The sequence below is a fragment of the Camelus bactrianus genome, chromosome 9 (assembly GCF_048773025.1).
Source record: "Camelus bactrianus isolate YW-2024 breed Bactrian camel chromosome 9, ASM4877302v1, whole genome shotgun sequence".
Taxonomy (NCBI): Eukaryota; Metazoa; Chordata; class Mammalia; order Artiodactyla; family Camelidae; genus Camelus; species Camelus bactrianus.
Genome location: NC_133547.1, coordinates 6,123,163 through 6,143,835, shown reverse-complemented (window position 1 = coordinate 6,143,835; position 20,673 = coordinate 6,123,163). Strand labels below are relative to the sequence as shown.

The following is a 20,673-nucleotide window of genomic DNA, read 5'->3' as shown; positions in this document are numbered from 1 at the left end:
CAGTAATTGAATGGAGGATTGGTTTTTACTTTTTAATTTATTACATTGAAAGAAAATTAAGGATTCAATCCCTCAGTATAGCATCAGCCACATTTCAAGTGTCCACTGGCCCCACGTGTGGCCAGCGGCTCCCGTATTGGACAACACAGGACTAACAAGTTCTGAACTTTAGAGTAGCCCAAAGTCAATAAGCATCATCTCCCAGAACCCTCTCTGAGGGCTCAGGGCTGTGGGGACTTGTGTGGGAGATACAGCACAGCACATCCTAGGAGAGAGAAGCATTTGTTATTTTGTACTGTGAACGGTAGTTGTCTCCAAGGCTATGAAGGATCCTTGCAGTGAGGTACCAGACAACGCCTGTGTTACCCCCATAAAAGCATGTCAGTCCCTTCAGGGTAGTCGGGGTTTGTTAGGATGCCTTTGGTGACAGTGACAGACAGGCTTACCCAGTTGCTGCAAGTAGGGAAAGCTTATCTCCCCTAACCAGAAGCCCCAAGGTACATCTGGAGCAGTCAGCAGTTCACTGCTCTGGCCTGTAGCAAGGAGGTGGCCTCTTTTCCACCTGCACAGCCATCCCAGCAATAGCTGCAGGCAGAAGAAGGCCTCTTGCCCTCCCCTGGCTTCCCAACACCCTTTGAAAACCCAGGAGGCTGCGCAGTCTAACGCCCCATGCCATGCCAGCCCCTGGGCCTTTGCACTGGCTTCTGCCCTCACCCAGAGTGTGCACCTCCACTTATTTCTGCTTGGTCCACTTCAGCCTCATCTTTTTTTTTTTTTTTTTTAAATCTCTTCTCTTTTTTTCGGGGGAGATAATTAAGTTTGTTTGTTTATTTATTTTTATTTTTACTGAGGATTGAACCCAGGACCTCATGCATGGAAAGCATGCACTCTACCACTTGAGCTATACCCTTGCCCCTGCAAGTTAACCACTAAAGGGTTGTTGCCTGTAAGCTTAAATTACTCATAATGGCCCATCTCTTTAAACCACCCCAACGTGCTTGCATGCCTCCAGTGAGCTAGCTCATCCCCCCTGTTGCAGGCTGGGCTGCAGTGATGGAAATTTATTCATGAGCCCAGTTCTGTCACAGCTGCCTTCAGCCCCTTTCTCCCGGTGTTACCCTCAGCAGGATCCATGTGCTGTCTGTGGGTCTTTGCAGAGATTATGCGCTCCACCAAGATGCCCTCCCTCCAGGGCTGCAGCGCTGTCTCTTTTGGAGACCTGATTCTTTGTCCTCTCTGAGAGTTCTTTTTTACAGCGAAGTATATCAGTGATGCAGAAAACAATATCAGATAGCTGTGGGCAATTTAAAGACTGTTTAAAGAAAAAACATATATAAACAGTCATTAAGAACTGTTTAAAGAATATTCTTTGAATATTCTTTATTAAAATTTTTTATTTTTATTTTTTAAATGTAGCAGGCACTAATACATGTTTGTTGATTAAATGAATAAAATGTTCAACTCTAGCATAATAATTAAATAAATTACTGAATAATTCGCTCTGCTGACTATCATATATTCTTCCATCAGGAAACAGATTCTCACACCATAATGGTGGGATATAAACTGATTCACTATTTATGGGAGAGCAATTTGCCTTTGTATATCAAAAAAATTGTTAAATGGGCAGACTCGTTGCTCTCATAACTTTATTTCGAGAAGCTTATTCTCAGAAACTAATTATAATATGTTATTAATTAGCTATAAAGAGTGGGTATTGAAGATTTTTCATATTAGCCAAAATGCATAGAACTATGGCCATTATTTTTCTTTTCCTTTGTTTTCCAGATTCTCTGTCCTGTGCTTATATTAGCTTTGACTATTCTTTAAATTACCCACATCTCTTTGATATATATCTTTTATACATCATGGAGATACTTCAGTATAAAAATATCCATGTATATCCATCTACAAATATATTAATTTATATATACACAAACAGATGTAGAGATAGCAGATCTATAAAAAAGCTCACAGATCATAAATGTTCTGCTTGATGAATTTTCCCCAACTGAACACAGCTGCATGACTGGCCCCCAGATGCAGAAACAACATCCCTGGCTCCCCAGCACTCTCCTCCCCAAGGATAACCACTGCCCCGTCTTCCAATACCATAGGTTAGTTTTGTGAGCTTCTTGAAAGCTTGTTTTTTGAAGTATAGTTGATAAACAATGTTGTGTTAGTTTCTGGTGTACAGCATAGTGATTCAGTTATGCATACATATTTTTTTTTCATATTCTTTTTCATTACAGGCTATTACAAGCTATTGAATGTAGTTCCCTGTCCTATACAGTAGGACCTTGCTTATCTCTTTTATGTATAGTAATTTGTATTGGCTAATCCCAAATTCCTATCGCCTTTCCCCTTTGTAACCCTAAATTTGTTTTCTATGTCTGTGAGTCTCTTTCTATTTGGTAAATAAGTTTACTTGTATCACTTTTTTAGATTCTACATGTAAGTGATATATGATATTTGTCTTTCTCTGTCTGACTTACTTCACTTAGTATGATCATCTCTGGGTCCATCCATTGAAGCTTTTAATAGAGGTACAAACCTCTATTTTGGTTTGTACCAAATTTAGGCCGGAGAAGGCTCTAGCCTCAGAAATTTAATTGCCATTCAGATATCCGTCTGTCTGTGGTAAAGGTTAGGCAGCCACTGTGTGCTTTATGATCCATTTATAAAAGCTGTTTGGTTTTCCTTCTGGTCCCTACAGGAGCTCCTTAAGGCAGCTGACTGGCGCAACTCTGTGGGCACCCTCAGGTTAGGAGTAGAATGGAGCATGCGCACCAGTTTTGAGGGGGCTGTTGTGCACCCTGGCCAGTCACCGCCCCTGCTCTGCCCTACGAGGGCGGCACGTCCTTACCCGCTGGCCACCCTTGCTGTTGAACTGCTCCTGAACCCTCCTTATCTTTCACAGCCTTCCTCAAATGTCCCCTCCTCTTGGCAGCCACCACCCAGGCCCCAGGAGGTGTCCAGGTGACCGCCAACCCTGGCCATCTTGCTCAGGTGCTGGGACAGGGCCCTCTGCTAGTGCTCCACCAGTCTAGGAGGCCCTGGTGGCAGATCAAAAGTGCTGGATCGGCGGGGGTCCAGGATGCCTAGGATCACCCCCCCTGAGGCCTGGCCCACAGGGCTCAGGAAACGTGTAATTAATAAATGAAGGATCAGATGGCCTCTGGGGCCGCATGGGCCAGTTAAGCCTCATCACTGAGGTCCTGGGTCCCAGAGACCTCCCACCCTCATCCCCAGGCCCTCTGCACCTGTCCTGAGGGCTAGGAGAGGGTCACTCTATACCTCATCAGACCCTCGTTTCATGTCTTCATGCCTTTCCTGAGTTCAGTCACTCAGTAAGGCCTTGGGACATGGAGTCACTACCCAGAAAAGTGACAGATGCCGGCCCTGCCCTCCAGGGCGTCCTGGGGTGGTCTGGGGGACAGAGGCAGATCCTGACACACCCACAGCAGGGAAGTCCCTAGAGCAGTGCTACCCAGTAGACACACGTGTGCTTTTTAACTTTTCTAGGAGCCACGTTTTTGTTAAAAAAGTAGAAAGGAACAGGCCAAATTAATTTTAATGGTATATTTATATAACCTGATACACCCCACATATTCTCATTTCAACTGGTAATCAATATTTATTTTTTCCCACTTAGAGGTATAATTGATTTACAGTGTTGTGTTAGTTTTGGGTGTGCAGCAATTGATTCAGTTACACAGTTATACAGTTATTCTTTTTCAGATTCTTTTCCATTATATGTTATTCCAAGATATTGAATATAGTTCCCTGTGCTCTGCAGTAGGTCTTTGTTGTTTATCTACTTTATCTACAGTAGTGTGTATCTGTTCATCCCAAACCCCTAATTTATTCCTCCCCCACCTTCCCCTTTGGTAACCATAGCTTGTTTTCTATGTCTGTGAAAATTTTTGAATTTTTGATGAGATAGTTTACACTCCTTTTGTCCCACACTCAGTCTTCTAAATCCCTTGTGTCATTGCCACTTACTGCCCATCTCAGTTGGGAATGGCCACGTTTCAGGTGCTCGAGAGCCACCTGGCTGCTGGCTGCCAGCTTTAGCATCTGCTTGGAACTGATCAGGAGGTGCTAGTCAGAGAGGGCTTCCTGGAGGAGGTGATACATGAAGTGGGGCTTCTGGGAGCTTCCTTGGAAGTTGGGAGTAGGAGGTGAGGCAGCATTTCTAAAGAGAAGGAGAGCACATACCCTCACTTGCTCATTCATTCATTCATTCATTCAACACACACTCATACCTCCCAGTTGCTTGGCCTCATGTTGAAGGATGCAGATGAAACAGCCATGGGTCAGAGCAGGCTTCACCCTTCAGATGACCAGACATTTATTAAGCACCTGCTGTATGCTGAGGATTGTTCTAGAAGCTCCCTTGTGATGTTTATAATCAGAAGTGGGAGCTGAGGTTTGACAGGAAAGATAAATAAAATAGTTCCACGGTGTGAAATGTGCTGAGGGACTTTTAAAAGTGGCAGAAACAGAAGAATAAGGCATTGACTTTAAAGAACTGGCCAGGAAAGGCCTCTTGGAGGAGGTGACAGGATCTGAGACCCACATGACAGGAGGAGAACTGGACAGATGGGCTGGGGAGGTTGGGGGGGCATGGCACGTGCAAAGGCCCTGGAGGTAGGAAGGAGTGTGGAGTGTCCGTGGAACTGGCAGAGGCACATGAGGCCGGGACACACAGGAAGGGGGTAAGGGGTGACACTGGAGGGGTGGCCGGGGCAGGGCCAGAGGGCTTTGGAGCCATGGGGTGGAGTCCCCCCAGCTGGAGGCAGGGAGGCCAGAGAGGAGGCTGCTGCAGCCATCTGGGTGAGGGAGCCTGGAATCTGGATGAGGTGGTCAGAGTGGCAGTATGTGGGGACATGTTCTCGTGGTCGAGCCAAGAGGATGTGGTGATGGCTTGTATGAGGGGGTGAGGACACCTCGGTTTCTGTCTGGGAGGAGCTGAGTAAACAGCGGAGTCTGTCAATGGCGAGGGGCTGAAGTCAGGCTCGAATGGACCTGAGTGACCTGGGGGCCAGCTCGAAGGCATCCAGCTCTTCATTCATTCATTCATTCATTCATCATCTGTTTCCTGTCAGGGGCATATTTCAGCTGGGGACTGGTGCAGGGGTTGCCAGAGTTGTGGGTGGGGACCGGAGCTCACAGGGCGGGTACAGTTCAGGGGCCCCAGCCAGAGGAGGGAGAAAGGAGGAAGTCAGGGATCGCCCCAGAGGGTGTGCCGGGCTCCTCCTCTGGGTGGTAGGGACGAGTGAGCCAAGGTTCTCACCTCCCTGAAGCTCCCTGCTCGAGAAGGGGCCCAGGCCTGGCCTCAGCCCCAGGGCCTGGAGCCCCAGGGTCTGGAGAGGCCACCCTTCCAGCTGAGAGGGGCCTTGCTAAGGAAAGTGAGGGCAGCTGGTTCAAGTCTCTGGGACCCTCCTCATCTCCCCTGCCTTCTCCTTCCCAGGTAAGAGCAAGGAGGCAGAGATTAAGAGAATCAACAAGGAACTGGCCAACATCCGCTCCAAGTTCAAGGGTGAGCTGGGCCCAGACGCCTGGGTCTGATGGAGGAGCAGGCTGGGCCTGGGCTGCCTGGGACTGATCAGTACGATCCTTCCTCATGTTGCCTCCCCTTTCTTCCATACTCTGCCCTAGGGGACAAAGCCTTGGATGGCTACAGCAAGAAAAAGTATGTGTGTAAACTGCTTTTCATCTTTCTGCTCGGCCATGACATTGACTTCGGGCACATGGAGGCTGTGAACCTGCTCAGCTCCAACAAGTACACGGAGAAACAGATAGTGAGTCTGGGGAGGAGGGGCTGGGGGCTTGGGCTCCTGGGTCTGAGCAGGGAGGGGCTGGAAGTAGACTCCAGGGGTGAGGGTTGAGGGCCTGGGTCCATTGGCCACAAGGGTCCCAGACCCCCGCCTCCTTTCGCCCCTCCCCTCCAGGGCTACCTGTTCATCTCAGTGCTGGTGAACTCCAACTCTGAGCTGATCCGGCTCATCAACAATGCCATCAAGAACGACCTGGCCAGCCGCAACCCCACCTTCATGTGCCTGGCTCTGCACTGCATTGCCAACGTGGGCAGCCGAGAGATGGGCGAGGCCTTTGCCGCTGACATCCCTCGCATCTTGGTGGCTGGGTAAGGTGTTGGGGACCCAGGCTGGGAGATGGGGTAGACAAAGCCCAACCAATTTGGGTTTTTTTTCTTTAATTTTTATTGAAGCATAGTTGATTTACAATGTTGTGTTATTGGTTTCTGGTGTACAGCACAGTGATTCAGTTATACATATACATACACGTATATGTTCTTTTCCATTATAGGTTATTACAAGCTATTGAATACAGTTCCCTGTGCTATGCAATAGGACCTTGTTGTTTACCTGTTTTGTATATAGTAGTTTGTATCTGCTCATCCCAAACTCCTAACTTACCCCTCCCCCGCCTTAACCAACTTTGAGGGTCAGATATGTTGTGTCACCTGGCCAAGGTCTCCCAGCTGGGACATGGGGACAGTGCTGGACTTGGAAGCCCAGTGATTCTGGTGGCAGCCCCGTGGTTGTCTCTTGTCATCTCACCAGACCAACTCGACAGGGTCAGGCAGCTTCCCAACAAAGCCAGTGGGGTGTCTGTCTGATTCCCCGACCTTTAACATCTAGTAAAGAAGAGGTGATAACCTTCAGTTAAGTTGGTGACAGCAGTCCAGAACTTCTGCATCTTTTCCATTCATTCATTCAACAAACATCTATTGAGCATCTATGTGTAAGGTGCCATGCTGATTGCTGGGGACAGAGCCATGACCAGAAATGGACATGGCCATCATCCTCCCAGTGTTAATGGTCCAGAGTGGGAGGTAAACATTTATTGAATAATTGCAGGATAAAACGTGTATTTCCTCTCAGAACCATGCTGTGGGGGCACAGAAGCCCATCAGGGCATTTAGTAGGGGTGCCAGGCCTAGCCTGGGGCATCAGAGAGGGCTTCTCAGAGGAAGTGGTATCAGTCTGAGACCTGGGGGAGGCAGAGGAGTTGGCGTGGAAAAAGGAGCAGCATGAAGGGCAGTGCGTCGGCCTTTGTGATCGCTCTGAGGCAAGAGGGCATTCAGCAAATATTTCTTGCACACCTGCATTGTGGCAGGCACTGTTCTGGGCCCGGGGAGGCAGGAGAGAGCATCAGGGACAGTTGTGCCCACCTTCAGGGAGCTTACATCTAGGGGGTATCCAAAGAACAAACACATAGGCAAAGAACTGAGTTGAGTTCAGTGACAGTCGCTCTGAAGAAAACAAAACAGGTTAGTTGGGGGCAGGAGGGATGGTGGGGGAGGCTGCTTAAATCAGACTCGACAGGGAGGGTCTTTGCAAGGAGGTGATTTGAGACTGGAATGATGAGGAGAAGAGAGTCATTCAAAAATATTGGAGAAAGCGTTCCAAGCAAAAGGAGCAGCCGGTGCAAAGGCCCTGAGGTAGGCACAAGCTGTACTTCCAAGGAACCAAGAGATAGTGTCTCTGGCTTGAGTGCAGGAAACAAGAAAGAGAATAAGGGGAGTTGGGATTTGATTCAAATTGAAATGGGAGGTAATCTATGTGTCTTGAGCAGGTCAGTGACATGACTGGCTTTGTGTTTTTAAAAGATCACTCTGCCTGGTGCGGGAGAAGGTAGGGCTTGTATTTCCAGCCACTTGTGGACTAGATTCCTGCCTGGTACTGTCCCTGAAACCCAACTTTCAAAGTTGGATAAAAGAGGAAAGGAAATATTCTTCAGTGTATTCATGAGCCTGCAAGAAAATAAGGAGGCACCCAGGCCACAAGCTCAGAGGAGCCTGGTACCCGGGAAAATGAGCAGGATGTTGCTTAAGGACTGTGAGAACCTGGGTATCAGTTTTGGGGCCCTGTGGCCTCTGGGAACAGAAGGCAAAACTTGTTCAAGCAGAGGCTCCAGAGGCCACACTTCAAAGTGAGAGTGACCTAGAAATAAACCCCCTGGAGACTACAAGCAAAATTACCCATTTCGAACCGTGGCACAGAACAGCCCACACACTGGTTTTCAGCCTGATTTTCCCCTTCTTAGATTATCCACAGATCCTTAAACCAAGCTTTTGTTCAAAGTGATGCAAACCAGTAGCACCCCAATGCCTGACAGAAGCAAACAAGCCTTTTCTGGGGAACCCCACCTTCACCGCAGGCTTCAACGAGTTCCACAGATAAAGCTCCAAGTTACACAAGTAGCTCACCATCAAAAATCACTAAACACAGGATACGAGGCACCATGAGGGAGAACCAGCAGAGAGAAAACCGAAAATGACAGTTTAATTGGAATTTTCATACAGAATATAAAATGAGTATGTTTAATATGTTTTAAGAAATAAGGTGGGGGGAAGGGTATAGCTCAAGTGGTAGAATACATGCTTAGCATGCATGAGGTCCTGGGATCAATCCCCAGCACCTCTAAAAAATAAATAAACCTAATTACCTCCCCCTCTGCCAAAATAATTAAATACAATAAAAAATAAAGCTAATTAAAAAGAAATAAAGAAGAGAACGGTTGAAAAATAGGAGCAAAACTCAAGCAGATTTTTTTTTTAAATGGAAAAAATCATTTCAATTTACAAAAATAATCAAGCGGTCTAGTTGAGCAGCAGAGAAGACTGAACCAAAGCCAAGATTGTAAAGAGGGAGTAGAACTGATGAAATTAATCAGAATGCAGCCCAGAGCAGCAAAGAGATGGGAGATTTCAAAAGAGAGGTTAGCGGTGGGGAGAATATAGCTTAGTGGCAGAGTGCATGCTTAGCATGCATGAGGTCCTGGGTTCAATCCCCAGTACCTCCGTTAAAAAATAATAAAAATAAGAAGAGAGGTTAAAGGTCATCGAAAATAGAGAAAGTCTAACAACACTATTTAGAGTTCTAGAAAGAGAGAAGGGAGAGGCTGTGACAGAGGTGGTGTTTGAACAGATGATGGCTAAGAATATATCCTAACCCATGAGAGAGTGTGATCCTCGGATTCAAGGAGCCCAGAAATTGTAAGCAGAAATAGAGACTGTTGGGTGCAGCAAGGGTTGTAACAGGGACACTGTTGAGATGTCTGTGTCCATCCTGGTGGGAGCTGATGGTGGTTGGGACCAGGGTTGTAGCGGTGAAGATAGTTATAAGAGGGGTCTGTTTTGGAAAGAAAGATGACAGTGCAGATTGTATGTGGTATAAGAGAGAAAAAGGAGGGAAGTTGAACAGGTGGATGAATGATGGAGGAGTGAGTGGAGAACCAGGTGGGCAAGGAGAGGATCCCGAGTTGGGGTTTGGCCGCATTGACTCTGAGATGCTTGGTAGACGTTGGGGTTGGACAGCTGGAAGTCAGGGCCAGAGAGAGAGCGAGACCCAAGAGAGGTCTTTGCTGTGCAATAAAAATATAACGCCAGCCACCTATGTGGTTTTCTCTTTCCCAGTCATCACATTGGAAAAAGTAAAAACAAACAAGTGAAACTCATTTTAATATTTCAGTCTAACCTGATCCATCCATCATTTTGTCATTGGATTGACATAAGAATTATCCAATATTTTTTGCGCCAAATCTTGAAATTGGCATGTAATTTACACACACATGGCATGACAGTTTGGCCTTACTCCATTCAAGTGCTCTGTAGTCACATGTGGCTGGGGTCCAGCAGAGAGGACAGCCCAGGGCGTTTGGTAATTAAAGCCACAGCTGGATGAGGTCCCCCAGGGAGGATGCGAACAGGGAAGAGGAGAAACCGAAGGCTGAGAGCTAGGGTTGCCAAGTGTATTGAGGTCTGGCCAGGCAGATGGGAGGATAACGCAGAGCAGGCTGTGGCTCGGAACTTGGAGAAGAAACTTTCAAGGAGGAGGAAGCGGCCAATCATGGCGAATGCTGCTGATGGTTTCGTTAAGATGAGGATGGGCGGGTGGCATTGGCTTGAGTGAGTCAGGTGGCTGGTCACCCTGAGTGGGGAGAACCTGGCACCTTTGAGGGCTGAGAAAGAGGCCAGTGTGACAAACACATAGGAGCACAAGTGATGTCCCTGTGATGTCCCCATTTCACACGAGGGGATGGCAGCTGAGGGGCTGTGCCCTGCCAAGGTCACAGGCCAGGCTGGGCTTGTCTGACTCTCAGCTGGGCTCTTGACACTGGAAACTTGGCCTTGACAGTGACTGGGGCACAGAGGAACTGTTTCTTTAGGTAGATTTTATTTTTAATTGAGGTAAAATTCACCTAACATAAAGCTCACCACTTTATTAACAGTTTTAAAATGTACAACTCAGTGGTCTTCAGTCCATTCACAATGGTGTGTAACCACCACCAGTCTAATTCCAGAATGTTTCCATCACCCCAAAAAGAAGCCCCGTAACCAGGAGCAGTCACTCCCCCTTCCCTTTCTCTCCATCCGCAGGCAACCACCCATCTGCTTTCTGTCTCTGAGGATTTGCCTGTTCTGGACATTTCAGATAAAGGGACTCACACAATGTGGCCATCATGCTTCTTGTCACTTGGCGTAATGTTTTTGAGGTTCGGAATCCATGTCGTAGTGTGTCAGTGCTTCATTCCTTTTAGGGGCCAGAAATAACATTACTTTGTATGGATGGACGGACCACATTTTATTTACGTGTCCATCACAAAGCTTCCACCTTTTGGCTGTTAGGACTGATGCACACATTCGTTTTCCTTGTACATCTGGGCACAGCCCCCGATATTAAGTAGTCTAAAAAATTTTTTTTTTTAATTTTAATGGAGATACTAGAGATTGAACCCAGGACCTTGTGCATGCTAAGCACGCACTCTACCACTGAGCTACACCCACCCCCCAAGTAGTTTTAAACTTTACCTACATTGTTTCACTGTCTCTGTTTCACTTAACCAAAGTGATCAATAACTCTTATTCCTTCATTTGGGATTTGATGGGACATTTCCTTACCTGTAATTGGAGATGATAATGGAATCCACCTCCTTAGAGGGCTGTGGTCAGGATGAAACACATTAAGACATAGAAGTTCTTAGAGCATGGCACAAAGGAAGGGCCCTTGAGATGTGAGCTGTGATGATGTTCGTGAAAAGACTCCCATTCACTGAGCTCTGCTGGGGACAGACCTGCTGGCTTATAAGCTGATGACAGTCAGGCAGGGAACGTTCCCACGCTGCCACCTTGAGCACGTGTGTGCTTTTCCCTGGTGTGGGTGTCCAGGAGTGGAATTGCTGGTCTTGGTCCGCATCACTCACAGTGGCTCCCTGACCAAGGGTGGACCAGCTCCTCTTCTGACGACCTGTTCCCTTGTCCACTGGCGGCCACAGCACTCAAGGGCTTCTGTCTCCCCAGCCTGGCCAACACACGTATCTGCCTGGCTCATGGGAGAAAACGGAGCCACTGAGTCGATACACATCAGGTGAATCACCTTTTCACCTGGCCTTTGACTCCTGCAGGTTCACCCACCCATCCTGGGACTTTTCCTCGTGCCCTTCTCCTGGGCATCTTTTGAGTCCTTTCTGGGAAACCGTCACTGTAAGTCCTCAGTTCCTGGGGACCCCTTCTGTGCTCAAGGCCATGGTACCCAGGCTCACTTCTTCATCCCTCAGATCCTACCAGGGTCCTCACTTTCCTGACGGGGAAACAGTCAATCAGAGAAGGTCAGGGGCTTATCCCTGGAGCAGGCATGCCTGACCCCAGAGCCCAGGGAGTGCCTTCTGGGACAGTCACACTCATGCTCTTCGCGAGCTGGGAATTGGCTACTGATCTGGGCACAGAATCAGCCCCTGGAGATGGGACACTGCTGGCTGCCAGGCTCCGTGCTGACCAAGTGCCTGTTTAATTTCCTGTGGTGGCTGTAACTAATGACCACGAGCTTAGAGGCTTAAAACTCACATTGATTCTCTGACAGTTCTGGAGGTCGGAAGTCCAAAATGAGTCTCACTGGCCTAAATTAAGGTGTCAGCAGGACTGGGGCCTTCTGGAGACTCGGGGAAAGAATTTGTTTTCTGGCCTTTTCCAGCTCCTAGAGGTGGAATCCTGCATCCCTTGACTCGTGGCCCCTCTTTCCATCTTCAGTCAGGAGCGTAACATCTCTTCTCTCTGATCTCTGTGTCTGTCCTTACATCTCTCCAACTGATCTTCCTCATTCCCTCTCTAAGGACCCTTGTGATTACACTTAGGGCCCACAAGGATAATCCAGGATCATCTCAAGATCCCTGATTTAATCCTATCTGCCAGGTCCCTTTTGAATGTAAGGGAGCATATTCACAGGTTCTAGACATTGGGATGTTGACATCTTTGGGGGGCTGCTATTCAGCCCACCACAGGATTTAACAGTCTCCCTCTCCTCCACAGAGAGGAGTAGGGTTCTCATTTTCTGGAAGACAATATGGAGGCTAGGCTCAGAGATGGAAAGGAACTTGCCAGAGACCACACATCCCTGCAGGTCCAGGGACCCCTGCACATCTTCCCTGGGTATCATAGAAAGAATGTATCAGAACAGAACCACTTCTCAGCTGCCCAGCTGCAGCGAGCTCTGAGGCACTGTGATCTCCTGCCTGCACTCTTGCTGTCCCTCCTTAACCCCGTCTGGCCTCCGTGTTGTGCCCTCACCCCGCCTTCCCCCCCAGTCTCTTCTCCACACAGCAGCAGAGGGACCTTTTATTTTCCTTTGGTTCTGGGGTTTTGTTTTTGTTTTATTTTTTAATTTTTTTTTCATTTTTTCCTTATTTATTTATTTGGTTTTATTTATTTATTTATTTTTTGTTTGTTTTGGAGAGGGACCCTTTAAAGACATAAGTCAAGGGGGGAGAGTAGAGCTCAGTGGTAGAGCACATGCTTAGCACGCACGAGGTCCTTAGTTCAATCCCCAGAACCTCCATTAAAAAAAAAAGTCAGACCTGGGGGTGGCGATGCATAGCAGTACCTATTTTTCCAGTTTTGTTGTGAGGGAAAATGAATGAGCGTGCAGCCTGGAACAGGGCTAGGCCGATCAGAAGGGCCCCCAGGTGGGAGCTTTTACTGCTGTCTCCTTAGTGTCCTAGCCTCCCTGCCTGTCACCAGCAGCAGCTGCATCTCACACAGGGTAAAAGCAGACTTCTCACCGTGGCCTGCGGGGCCCCGCACGGTCTGGCCCTCTGCCCCTTGCTGTCCTGCCTCCAGTCATGGCAGGCATACAAGCCTCCGCGAGGTGTTCCCTCTGCTGGGAGGGTCTGTGCAGATTCGTAGTCTTTTCTCTCAGTTTTCTGTTCACCTGGTGGCTTATCAGAGTGGCCTTTCTCCAAAACAGCATCCCTGGAGCACCTGCCCCCATTTCCTGTAGCACTGAACCTGGACAGTCTGTTGTTGGGCTCTGACTGCCTTGGCTGGGACATAAGCTGTATGAGGACAGATGTTTGGACCAGTTTGTCCACCATGCTATTCACGGCACCGACAGCAGTGCCTGGTGATGAATGAATGCACTCTCTGCCCCGACCCCATAAGGTTACTGAGATACAACCCATTTTGCAGATGAAGAAACTGAGGCCCTGCAGGCAATGAAGGCAGCACCAGAAGGCTTCCCTGGTCCGCCTGGCTCTTTTTACCTCCCACTGGGCACCCTTCCTGGGAGCTGCAAGAAAGGAGGGGGAGGTGTGCAGGACTGGGGCCGCACTGACCCCTGTTCCCACCCCACGTTGTGTCCCCGCAGGGACAGCATGGACAGCGTGAAGCAGAGCGCGGCCCTGTGCCTGCTGCGGCTCTACAAGGCCTCGCCCGATCTGGTGCCCATGGGCGAGTGGACAGCCCGCGTGGTACACCTGCTCAATGACCAGCATATGGTGAGGCCCCTGGACTCTTGCCCTTGGCACTCACCTGGATGGATGCCTGGGGTCCCCCACTTTTGCCCTGATTCCCCCCTGCATGTCCAGGGCCCCCCAACTCTGTCCCTGACACCCATCTAGCCACCCCTGGATCCTGTCCAGTGTCCCCAACACCCATCACTTACCCAGTCCCTCAGAAAAATCCCAGCTTTTGTTTCTGACATCCACAGGGTCCCCCAGCACGCCTGCCCAGCCAGCACAGAGACACTGACCTCTGTCCCCATCTCCAACACTCCAGGCTCTCACAGTCCCCACCTATCTCTGCTCCACAACCAGATGCCTGTGCCCTCCACCTAGGGGACTCCAGATATCGAAGTCTGTGCTGGCCAGGGTCCCCAATCCCTGAAACACCCACTGGGACACCTGTACCCACCCAAGCACACCCCTGAACCCAGCCCCAAATGCTCCTGAGCCTCTGCTCTCTGATCCACAGCCTGGCCGCTTGTCCCCAGTCTGACCCTCCCCTCAGGGCCCTGACCTGCCACTCATCTGCCCTTGCAGGGCGTGGTCACAGCCGCTGTCAGCCTCATCACCTGTCTCTGCAAGAAGAACCCGGATGACTTCAAGACGTGCATCTCCCTGGCCGTGTCTCGCCTGAGCCGGGTGGGTGTGGTGTCAGCACCAACCGCGGGAGGCAGCCCTGGTGGCCATGTCCCCTGGGCACCTCTCTAATCTCCCTCATTCTCCCTAAGAGACTGCCCAGCATGGTGGTGAATAACTCAGGCTTGGCGCTGGGTGCATCCCAGCTTGGTCACTTCCTGGCTATGTGACCCTAGGCAAGTGGCTTCACGTCTCTGGGCCTCACTTGCCCCATCTGTTCAAAGGGGACGATACCAGTGCCTGCCTCACAGCAAGGTGCTGTGAATGAATCTATATAAAGTATGAGTGCAGGGCTGGGCGCACGGGGAGCGCCCAGGAAGTGAGGATGTTCTCCTGACTTTCTCTCTCTTGACCCCTTCTTTCCCCACCTTCACCCTGTCCTGGGAACATGTCCTGAGGCCTCCTGTGTGCCCAGCTCTGTGCAGGCTGACACTGGGGACACGGATGGGTCAGGCTTGATCTGTGCCTTCAAGTAGTTCCTTGTCCTGTTGTGGGGAGTCTTGTGCAACAGGCTGGCCAATTCAGTCCTGGATGATCATAAAAGGGGTGGTTTGTGCTGTCGTGGAGGTTGCCAGGATGTGGCAGGCCCCCAAAGGAGGCACTTCACCCAGCCTGGAAGTCTGGGAAGGCTTCCTGGTGGAGGTGATCCCTGCCTGAGTTGAGACTTATAGTAGTAGAAACATTTCCTAAGCAGGTAAAGAGAGGCCGGGATTCGCAACCAAAGAGAACAATGCACCAGCTCATTCATTCAGTCTTTGTTTCACTCATTTAGCACACATCTGAATCCTCTTGCGGGCCAGGCTCGTGGGGGAGACAATGACAGTGGGGGTGGGGCACCTACTGTCAGGAAGGTGGCTCAGAGCAGGATGGAGCATGCTACCTGGAGAAGGGGTTTTCAAGGTTCACTAGGAGTTCACCATGAGGGAAAAAAAGTCACATGCTCTTTTATGAATGCCCCTACCCCTTCCCTGAACCTTTCTCGTGTCTGACTTTGTAGGAGGTCCCAGGGACCTGGGAAAGCATCAGACCAATTCCTGCGCCTGAGTAGCTTCCAGTGTTGGGAGGGAGCACAGGGAAGCCCTCTCCCGGAGCCAGTGTGGTCTGTGTGCTAGTGGAGGTAGCCTGGGGCATTGTGAAGTACAGAGTTGGAGTTCACAGTAGAGGATCAGGTGGGCCAAGATTCTGCACCCACCCAACACCAGCTTTATGTGGAAAAAATTAGCCAGCCCCAGCTTAGTCCCAGATCCATCCGGTCACTCGCTCTATGTCCGGGGCTTCCTGACCCTCCTCCCAAAACTCTGGTTTCTGCTCCAGAAAACTGTCACGCTGCCCCAGCCACCCCTCCCCATGCCCCGACCCATACCTTGCCCCCCTCCTCTGCCCCCAGATCGTCTCCTCGGCCTCCACTGACCTCCAGGACTACACCTACTACTTTGTCCCGGCGCCCTGGCTCTCGGTGAAACTCCTGCGGCTGCTCCAGTGCTATCCTCCACCAGGTACCTCCAAGCTCCCTGGGCTGGGGTCGGGGGGCTTCCGACCGGTGGCTGGGCTGATGGGCTAGCTGGGCACTGTGGGTCTGGGTCTGGATTTGTCTGAAGTGGGGCTGGTGCCTCTAGCGTAGGTTCCAGTGTGGCAATGGGGGCAGTCCTGAGCCCAGACCCCACCCACGGAGGCTCAGGAGGAGTATGTTGTATGAGACTGTTGGGGGCAGTCTGGGGGCAGCATAGATGGGGAGTCCGCCCCGCCCAGCACAGAGAATCAGCCAAATTGCTGATGTTTGTGGACTCCCCATTGTAGGCCAGGGTCCTTGCAAAGCGGACTCATGCTCCAGCCCTGTAATGTAGGGGCCGTCGTCACATCTGTTTTACGGATGAGGACCCCGAGGCTTGGACGGGGAAGGCCTTGGCCAAGGCACCCAGCAATCAAGGGGCGATTCCAGGCCATGCAGTTTGAATTCATGTAGCTCTGTTAGGGCTTTTCGTGTCCTTGTGGCTCAGGGTCATGACCACTGGTGTAGAGTCAGGGGCCTGCAGTGAGCCAGGTCTTGTACCGGCGGTGTCTAGCCCTCCCGACACAGCTGGCAAGGGGCAGCCGTCCCTGCCATATGCTCACAGGGAAACTGAGGCTTGGGGGTGAGAGCGCCTTTCCAAGCCCAGGCAGTGAGGAGGAGCCAGACTCTTGCGTCCGTGCTCTAGGCCTCTCTCTGTACCATGTGGGCGTGGCTCCCCTGAGCTTCCGGATCCTCAGCAGTCTGACCTCACAGTGCAGTTTTGGGGACCCCATGTGCAGAGGTGCTTGGCACACAGTAGGCGCTTGAGAAAACCATTCCCTCTGATTCATCCAGGGTGCTGAGCATCTGCCAGGGGCCAGCGGCTGAACCTTCACAGCTAACTGTGTGAGCATGTGCGTGTGCACGCATGCATACACTGTAATGGAGTGTATGATGTCGTTGACACCAAAGGCCCCTCCCAGCCTATGAAAGCCAGGGGTGAATTTTGTTGTGAGGCCCAGGGGAAGCCTCTTCCCCACTCGGTCTCTTTCTCACCCTGTAAGGAAGGGCACGGGCAGAAACTAAGCCCCTTCCATCTCTGAAACCCCACCTCATAATTTTGGGGTGTGCCCATTGTGGGCAACTCATCAGCTCAGATTCCTGTCACCGTGGGAGGAATTGCAGCTGTGGCCGCGAGCAGACGCTGCTGGGCTAGCTCCAATTTATTCCCATGTGATTTTTTTTTTACAATGGATTACAAAAATATTTTCCAACGTACAAACAAGTAGACTGTCCATCACCTAGACCTCACATTTTGCTGTGTATGCATGCTCCTATTTTGTTATGTATCTCTGAAATATTCAAAAGTTAATTACAGACATCGTGATGTCTTACTTTGAAATATGCTTTTCTACAAACTGCGGGCATTTTCGTTCACAACAGCAAGTCTGTGTTCATACTTAAAACTAAACGATTCTCTAAGGTTCTCTGATACCCACTACAGCTTTTCCTCCTGCTCCCCAAAATGTCCTTCACAGCTGGTTCAAACTGGGATCTAATCAAGATCAAAGTATCCAATTTAATTATCATTTCTCATAAGTCTCTTTTAATCTGGAAGAATTTTCCTCTTTAGTCCATGTTGCTGGCTTTCACCCCTGCCTTTTGTTAATAAAAAATTTCAAACAGAAAGATAACTTGGGAGAACAGTTTACCGACCACCCAGCTGCCCCCCCACCCTGGCTCAGCAGAGCTTTACCCCTTCACTGGATTTGCTCCCTTGTTCGTTCATACTCTCAGACATGCCACGTGCCAAATTACTTGCAAATAAGTTGCAGACATCATAACATTCCTCCTTACCCCCAAATTTTTCCACAAACATTTCCCTAAGATCAAGACCACTGTGCAAAACCACAATGGTCTTATCACACCTGAGAAGATTCAGAGTAACCTCAGGGTTATCTGCTATCCAGGCAGCAAACTGCCTTCATTGTCCAAAGCTTCATTTTTATGGCTTAAAAAATAGAATCTAGGACCACAAATTAAATATGATTATGTCTTTGTCATTTTTTCCCCATCTGGGTTAGTCCCACCCCTACTGCCTGTGTTTGAAGAGCTTCGGTTTGCAGCGTGTCCCGTGTTCTGGATTTGGCTGGTTGCTGCCTTTAGCTCGTTCCTCTAGCTGGTGAATTTCCTGATCAATTTGGGTGCAACATTTTTTGCTGGAACACTTGACAGCTGTTCTTTCCACGTGCTGTTGCCTCATCCGAGAGGCAACAGCAGTGCTGGGTTTTGTGTGAGCTCCTGGCTGGCAACTGTCTGTCAGGCACTCAGATCCCTCCTTGGGAAGGTCCAGCTTTGGGAGTGTCTCTGGGGAAGGTTCTGGGAGTTTTCTTGGCTCTGTGAGACTCCCAAAGAGCCTTGGTGCTGCAGAAAGGAAAACTGGGGCTCCCAGGGGTAGAGCCTCTTGCCCGACAGGCAGAATGGCAGGTCTGGGGTCATGTACTCTGCCAGCTGTCTCCCACTGCCCCTGATCACCTCGGGGCCCAGGAAGGGCTTAAGGGAGTAGACACCCCAGCCCAAAGCTGCAGGGCCCGCAGCTCTGGTGGGTGGGAGCCGTGGCGTGGCCCCTGCCCCTGGCAGGCGGGCCGGGCCGTCAGATCGCTCAGCCCCGGGGCATGGCCTCTGTTTCCCCAGAGGATGCGGCCGTGAAGGGGCGGCTGGTGGAGTGCCTGGAGACTGTGCTCAACAAGGCCCAGGAGCCACCCAAGTCCAAGAAGGTCCAACACTCCAACGCCAAGAACGCCATCCTCTTCGAGACCATCAGTCTCATCATCCACTATGACAGGTGCCTGCTGGGGGCAGGGAGCCTGGCCTGGGAAAGGGGTCTGGAGGCCCGGACTCTCGGGTCTGAGAGAGGAGGGGGCCAGGGTCTGACTCTGGGGTCTGAGGGGGGAAGGCACTGGGAGCCTGAGTGCCTGGGCCCTAGGGGAGGGGTCTGGGAAAGTGACTCTTAGGTCGGAGGATGATGAAGTTGCGATACATGACCCTGCCCGGTTGGTGCTGGTCCCCCTCCTGAGGGGCAGAATTTCTGGATGTCTTTATTTGGGTTCAGCGGCCCAGGTGTCCAGGTCACCAGGAGTGGTCATGACTGGGACGGAGGGCATGCGTAAGACTTGGGTCCCCAGGGGGATGTGTGATGGATCAGCCGAGGCCGGGTCCTCCATCCCCTGGTGTCGTCTGTGTCCCCTCCACCCAACCCTCATCTCTTCGTCTCTCCCTGGTAGTGAGCCCAACCTCCTGGTGCGGGCCTGTAATCAGCTGGGCCAGTTCCTGCAGCACCGAGAGACCAACCTGCGCTACCTGGCCCTGGAGAGCATGTGCACGCTGGCCAGTTCTGAGTTCTCCCATGAGGCAGTCAAGACCCACATTGACACTGTCATCAATGCCCTGAAGGTGGGACCTCTGGGAACCTACCCTGGCCACACAGACCTGTCCTGTGTCCCCTCTGCTCCCTCAGAGAGATTTGGGTGCTCAGAGGCTGGGGGGTGGCCAGTCCTATGCCAGCGGGGTACCTAGAACACACCACATACCTGCTCTCCTCCCTCAGACGGAGCGGGATGTCAGCGTGCGACAGCGGGCGGCCGACCTCCTCTACGCCATGTGTGACCGGAGCAATGCCAAGCAGATCGTGTCAGAGATGCTGCGGTACCTGGAGACAGCCGACTATGCGATCCGCGAAGAGATCGTGAGTCCTGGGAAGGGCCAGGTGCCCAGACTCCCGGGGCACCTGAAGTCGGGGACGTGCTGAGCCCAGACTGAGTGAGTTCACACCCCAACTGGCCCTGTGGGCACACTCGCACACCCGTCTTCCCTCCCCGGCTGGCAGGTCCTGAAGGTGGCCATCCTGGCTGAGAAGTACGCCGTGGACTACAGCTGGTATGTGGACACCATCCTCAACCTCATCCGCATCGCGGGCGACTACGTGAGCGAGGAGGTGTGGTACCGCGTGCTGCAGATCGTCACCAACCGCGACGACGTCCAGGGCTACGCTGCCAAGACTGTCTTTGAGGTCAGCACCCCCAACACCCCCATGATGGGGCATCGAGGCAGTGCAAGGACAATAGGGGTGGTGGGCCCAGCTAGCCCAGGCCTCCATCCTGCTTCCTCCTCCTCAGAGGGGCCTTGGCCTCCCTGGGCTGATGTGAGGGTCAGTAGGGCATAGGCGTGGGCACCCAGTCTGTAACCACCAGGCCTCAGGTCCCACCGTTTCCCACTCCCTCTGCCCCAAAAGGGGGACCCATTCCGCCCCATTTTACTCCCTGTGTGCACTCAGGCGAGTCCCTCAACCACTCTGTGCCTCATTTTCCCCATCTCCAAACCCACCCACATCATGGAGTCATGAGGGTTCCACAGTTAATAGGAGTCAGGGGCCAGGCACGGCGCCTGGCGCACATGGAGCATCCCTGAGCCCAGATTGCGCCACTCACCTCTGTCCTCGACCGCCCCGTTCCTGCCTCCCAGGCGCTCCAGGCCCCTGCCTGCCATGAGAACATGGTGAAGGTTGGCGGCTACATCCTTGGGGAGTTTGGGAATCTGATTGCTGGCGACCCCCGCTCCAGGTGACGGGGTGAACACACACACTCCGGAGGGGTCTGGGGTCCTGGGGCCACCTGGGGTCTGGGGAAGGGTCCCACCGAGGGAGACGGGACCTCCCATGGGGATTTCCGGGAGAGGGCGGTGGA

The 20,673-nt window shown here is 51.2% G+C and overlaps 1 protein-coding gene across 6 annotated transcripts in view; it reads left to right on the top strand.

Moving 5' to 3' along the window:
• Window positions 1-20,673, top strand: part of AP2A1 (adaptor related protein complex 2 subunit alpha 1) — a 31,226-nt gene that overhangs the window by 5,716 nt on the left and 4,837 nt on the right. For all 6 annotated transcript variants that reach the window (XM_074369228.1, XM_074369229.1, XM_045510721.2 and 3 more), the window contains exons 2-12: window positions 5,477-5,545; window positions 5,665-5,807; window positions 5,958-6,151; window positions 13,671-13,800; window positions 14,344-14,445; window positions 15,830-15,938; window positions 18,626-18,776; window positions 19,216-19,384; window positions 19,539-19,676; window positions 19,818-20,000; window positions 20,453-20,550. In XM_074369228.1, coding sequence (XP_074225329.1) covers window positions 5,477-5,545; window positions 5,665-5,807; window positions 5,958-6,151; window positions 13,671-13,800; window positions 14,344-14,445; window positions 15,830-15,938; window positions 18,626-18,776; window positions 19,216-19,384; window positions 19,539-19,676; window positions 19,818-20,000; window positions 20,453-20,550 — 1,486 coding nt within the window. The remainder of the gene's footprint in view (window positions 1-5,476; window positions 5,546-5,664; window positions 5,808-5,957; window positions 6,152-13,670; window positions 13,801-14,343; window positions 14,446-15,829; window positions 15,939-18,625; window positions 18,777-19,215; window positions 19,385-19,538; window positions 19,677-19,817; window positions 20,001-20,452; window positions 20,551-20,673) is intronic.